The 5419-nt window shown below is 40.9% G+C and overlaps 1 protein-coding gene across 2 annotated transcripts in view; it reads right to left on the bottom strand.

Moving 5' to 3' along the window:
• Positions 1–214: 214 nt before the first annotated feature.
• Positions 215–5419, bottom strand: part of LOC123517746 — a 46676-nt gene continuing 41471 nt past the window's right edge. For both annotated transcript variants that reach the window (XM_045278194.1, XM_045278279.1), the window contains exons 8-9: positions 5408–5419; positions 215–1235 (exon numbers count right to left, since the gene is read on the bottom strand). The exon at positions 5408–5419 is cut by the window's right edge and continues 147 nt beyond it. In XM_045278194.1, coding sequence (XP_045134129.1) covers positions 994–1235; positions 5408–5419 — 254 coding nt within the window. In that variant the 3' untranslated portion in view covers positions 215–993. The remainder of the gene's footprint in view (positions 1236–5407) is intronic.

The raw sequence follows: 5419 nt of genomic DNA, 5'->3' as shown, positions 1-5419 counted from the left end.
TCTTTCTTTCTTTCTTTCTTTCTTTTTTTTCTTTTCTTTTTGTTTCACTTCATTTGTATAAGAAAATTTCACATTATTATTTTCTTTCTTTCATTTTCGATTTTTCCAATCTCTCTCTCTCTCTCTCTCTCTCTCTCTCTCTCTCTCTCTCTCTCTCTCTCTCTCTCTCTCTCTCTCTCTTTTGTATCTTTATGACTAATGTGTTTATTTGTGGATATATAAAACACACACACACACACACACACACACACACACACACACACACACACACACACACACACACACACACACACATATTTGGCTAGTTGAAGAGGTTTACACGTGTACACTTTATAATACGCACATGAAGATATTTGACGTACATATCCTTCTACTCCTGTGTATGTGTGTTTTTATTGGTCATGTACACACACACACACACACACACACACACACACACACACACACACACACACACACACACACACACACACACACAGTGGCAGTACATACATATTTACAGAAGCTTTTTGTTAACACACACACACACGCACTCTCATACATACATACATACGTACACACACATACATACATACACACACACACCTGGCTGTTTTTTTTTCTATTTCTTTTTGTTTAGAGAAAGTCCTGTGTGTGTGTGTACGTTTGTTTGTCTTTGGTCCTGTACGCACACACGAGCTGCAATACGCACACAGGATTACACGTACATGGAAGTGTGTGTGTGTGTGTGTGTACGTTTCTCTCTCACTTTCTTTATTTTCTTATTTTTCACTCTTTTGTTTTTCATTTTCTTAGTCCTGGTTAGATTTATTTGTTTTTTTTCTTTATTTTTTTTCATTTTTCACTTAATATGGTGGAGTGGTGTCTCTCTCTCTCTCTCTCTCTCTCTCTCTCTCTCTGTAAACATCTTTTAATCCTCAACTTTTCCTGTCAAACCTCTCCCTCTCCCTCTCTCTCTCTCTCTCTCTCTCTCTCTCTCTCTCTCTCTCAGCACTAACTATAAAACAGCTGATTGTTATTGGTTCTCGTCAAACTAAGTGGATTTCCATCGCTCTCCTCCGCTCCATCTCTGCGCCTCCCGTAGGTGGAGTAAGCGTTGTAGCGGACCACTTCCCGGGGCCCCCTGTGGCTGTCGTGGGGGGAGGGGGAGCGGGGGAGAGAGCCACCGCCCCCCAGCCCACCCACACTCCCCCCTGTGCCATCCAGGTCCAAATCACCATCAATGTCTTCAATATCTGTGGAATATTTTCAGTGTTAAAGGTAATTTGGGGTGTTTTTCCTGATTTTAGGGATATTTTTGTAAGGTTTAGGGATTTTTCGGTGGTATTTTCTGGTATCTGGGGAGTTTTTGTGTGTCTAGGGATGTTTTTTGGTGTCTAGGGATTTTTTTTCGGGATGTTTTCAGTGTTTTTGGTGTCCAGGGATGTTTTCAGTGTTTTGGTGTGTGTCTGTTTTTGGTGTCTAGGGATCTAGTGTTTTTGGTGTCTAGGGATGTTTTCGGTGTGTTTTTGGTGTTTTGTGTCTAGGGATGTTTTCGGTGGTGTCTAGGGATGTTTTCAGGGATGTCTAGGTGTTTTTGGGTGTCTAGGATGTTTTCAGGTGTTTTTGGTGTCTAGGGATGTTTTCAGTGTTTTGGTGTCTAGGGATGTTTTCAGTGTTTTTGGTGTCTAGGGATGTTTTCAGTGTTTTGGTGTCTAGGGATGTTTTCAGTGTTTTGGTGTCTAGGGATGTTTTCAGTGTTTTGGTGTCTAGGGATGTTTTCAGTGTTTTTGGTGTCTAGGGATGTTTTCAGTGTTTTGGTGTCTAGGGATGTTTTCAGTGTTTTGGTGTCTAGGGATGTTTTCAGTGTTTTGGTGTCTAGGGATGTTTTCAGGGTGTTTTGGTGTCTAGGGATGTTTTCAGTGTTTTGGTGTCTAGGGATGTTTTCAGTGTTTTGGTGTCTAGGATGTTTTGGTGTCTAGGGATGTTTTCAGGTGTCTAGGGATGTTTTCAGTGTTTTGGTGTCTAGGGATGTTTTCAGTGTTTTGGTGTCTAGGATGTGTTTTGGTGTCTAGGGATGTTTTCAGTGTTTTGGTGTCTAGGGATGTTTTCAGTGTTTTTGGTGTCTAGGGATGTTTTCAGTGAGGGATGTTTTCAGTGTTTTGGTGTCTAGGGTTTTCATGTTTTCTAGGGATGTTTTCAGTGTTTTTGGTGTCTAGGGATGTTTTCAGTGTTTTTGGTGTCTAGGGATGTTTTGGTGTCTAGGGATGTTTTCAGTGTTTTTGGTGTCTAGGATGTTTTCAGTGTTTTGGTGTCCAGGGATGTTTTTGGTGTCTAGGGATGTTTTCAGTGTTTTGGTGTCTAGGGATGTTTTGGTGTCAGGATGTTTTCAGTGTGTGTGTCTAGGGATGGGATGTTTTCAGTGTTTTGGTGTCTAGGGATGTTTTCAGTGTTTTTGGTGTCTAGGGATGTTTTCAGTGTTTTGGTGTCTAGGGATGTTTTCAGTGTTTTGGTGGTGTCTAGGGATGTTTTCAGTGTTTTGGTGTCTAGGGATGTTTTTGGTGTCTTTGTTTGTGTCTAGGGATGTTTTCAGTGTTTTGGTGTCTAGGGATGTTTTCAGTGTTTTGGTGTGTGTCTAGGGATGTTTTCAGTGTTTTGTGTGTCTAGGGATGTTTTCAGTGTTTTGGTGTCTAGGGATGTTTTTGATCAGTGTTTTGGTGTCCAGGATGTTTTGGTGTCTAGGGATGTTTTCAGTGTTTTGGTGTCTAGGGATGTTTTCAGTGTTTTGGTGTCTAGGATGTTTTCAGTTTTTGGATGTCTAGGGATGTTTTGGTGTCTAGTGTTTTCAGGTGTGTCCAGGATGTTGTGTCTAGGGATGTTTTTGGTGTCTAGGGATGTTTTCAGTGTTTTAGGGATGTTTTGGTGTCTAGGGATGTTTTCGGTGTTTTTGGTGTGTCTAGGGATGTTTTTCGGTGTTTTTGGTGTCTAGGGATGTTTTTTGGTGTCTAGGGATGTTTTTCGGTGTTTTTGGTGTCTAGGGATGTTTTTTGGTGTCTAGGGATGTTTTCAGTGTTTTGGTGTCTAGGGATGTTTTTTGGTGTGTCTAGGATGTTTTCAGTGTGTCTAGGGATGTTTTCAGTGTTGTTTTGGTGTCTAGGGATGTTTTCAGTGTTTTGGTGTCTAGGGATGTTTCTAGGGATGTTTTCTAGGGATGTGTCTAGGGATGTTTTTTGGTGGTGTCTAGGGATGTTTTCAGTGTTTTTGTGTCTAGGGATGTTTTCAGTGTTTTGGTGTGTCTAGGGATGTTTTCAGTGTTTTGGTTTTGTCTAGGGATGTTTTTGGTGTCTAGGGATGTTTTGGTGTCTAGGGATGTTTTCTAGGGATGTTTTCAGTGTTTTGGTGTGTCTAGGGATGTTTTTGGTGTCTAGGGATGTTTTCAGTGTTTTGTGTCTAGGATGTTTTCAGTGTTTTGGTGTGTCTAGGGATGTTTTCAGTGTTTTGGTGTCTAGGATGTTTTGGTGTCTAGGGATGTTTTCAGTGTTTTTGTGTCTGTTTTCAGTGTTTTGGTGTGTCTAGGGATGTGTCCAGTGTTTTGGTGTCTAGGGATGTTTTCAGTGTTTTTTGGTCTAGGGATCTAGGGATGGGATGTTTTGGTGTCTAGGATGTTTTCAGTGTTTTGGTGTCTAGGGATGTTTTCAGGTTTTGTCTAGGGATGTTTTCTAGGGATGTTTTGTTTTGTTTTTGTGTCTAGGGTTTTTGGTGTCTATGTTTTCAGTGTTTTGGTGTGTTTTGGTGTCTAGGGATGTTTTCAGTGTTTTTGGTGTCTAGGGATGTTTTCAGTGTTTTGGTGTCTAGGGATGTTTTGGTGTCTAGGGATGTTTTCAGTGTTTTGTGTCTAGGGATGTTTTCAGTGTTTTGGTGTCTAGGGATGTTTTTGGTGTCTAGGGATGTTTTCAGTGTTTTGGTGTCTAGGGATGTTTTCTAGGGATGTTTTCAGTGTGTGTCTAGGGATGTTTTCTAGGGATGTTTTGGTTTTGATGTTTTTGTGTCTAGGGATGTTTTCAGGATGTTTTGTGTGTGTCTAGGGATGTTTTCAGTGTTTTGGTGTCTAGGGATGTTTTCAGTGTTAGGGATGTGTTTTGTGTGTCTAGGGATGTTTTCAGTGTTTTTGGTGTCTAGGGATGTTTTTGGTGTCTAGGATGTTTTCAGTGTTTTGTGTCTAGGGATGTGTCTAGGGATGTTTTTCAGTGGTGTCTAGTGATGTTTTGGTGTCTAGGGATGTTTTCAGTGTGTTTTGGTGTCTAGGGATGTTTTGTCTAGGTGTTTTTGGTGTCTAGGGATGTTTTCAGGGATGTTTTCAGTGTTTTGGTGTCTAGGGATGTTTTCGGTGTTTTGGTGTGTCTAGGGATGTTTTCGTTTTTGGTGTGTCTAGGGATGTTTTCAGTGTTTTAGTGTCTAGGGATATTTTCGATGTTTTGGTGTGTCTAGGTGTTTTGGTGTCTAGGGATGTTTTTCGGGTTTTTAGTGTCTAGGGATGTTTTTCGATGTTTTTGGTGTCTAGGGATGTTTATTGGTGTCTAGGGATGTTTTCGGTGTTTTGGTGTCTAGGGATGTTTTCAGTTTTTTTCAGTGTCTAGGGATGTTTGTTTTTCTAGGGATGTCTAGGGTCTAGGATGTTTTCAGTGTTTTGGTGTCTAGGGATGTTTATGTTTTTGTTTTGGTGTGTTTTTGGTGTCTAGGGATGTTTTCGGTTTTGGTGTCTAGGGATTTTTCGATGTTTTTGTCTAGTGTTTTTGGTGTCTAGGTGTTTTTGGTGTCTAGGGATGTAGGGATGTTTTCAGTGTTTTTGGTGTCTAGGGATGTTTTCAGTGTTTTGGTGTCTAGGGATGTTTTTGGTGTTTGGTGTTTGGTGTCTAGGGATGTCTTGGGATGTTTTTTTGGTGTCTAGGGTTGTTTTCAGTGTTTTGGTGTCTAGGGATGTTTTTCGGTGTTTTTGGTGTCTAGGGATGTTTTTCGGGTGTTTTGGTGTGTCTAGGGATGTTTTTGGGTGTCTAGGGATGTTTTTTGGTGTTTTTGGTGTGTCTAGGGATTTGTGGGAGACGTGGTTTTCTTCTAGGGTAGTTTTGGTGAGTTTAGGGATCTTTTGGTTGTACTGAAGGGGTTAAAATAGTGAAGACTGTGGCCATTAACCTTCTGCCCTCCATAGACCCTTCCTAATGTCAATAAAATGGTCTAATGGTACACAAATCTCAAGGTAAAAATGTGTCCCAGTACTGAAAACTGTGGCCATTAATCTTGTGCCCTCCATAGACCCTTCCTAATGTCAATAAAATGGACTAATGGTAAAACTGTGTCCCAGTACTGAAGGGGTAAGGAAATCTATTAAAGTTCCCTTATATACAGGTGGAATGGTCCACAAACACGTTACCTGCAGCAAAAA

Source organism: Portunus trituberculatus, chromosome 1, assembly GCF_017591435.1.
Source record: "Portunus trituberculatus isolate SZX2019 chromosome 1, ASM1759143v1, whole genome shotgun sequence".
In the NCBI taxonomy this organism is placed as follows: Eukaryota; Metazoa; Arthropoda; class Malacostraca; order Decapoda; family Portunidae; genus Portunus; species Portunus trituberculatus.
This window is presented reverse-complemented; position numbering and strand designations above follow the sequence as displayed.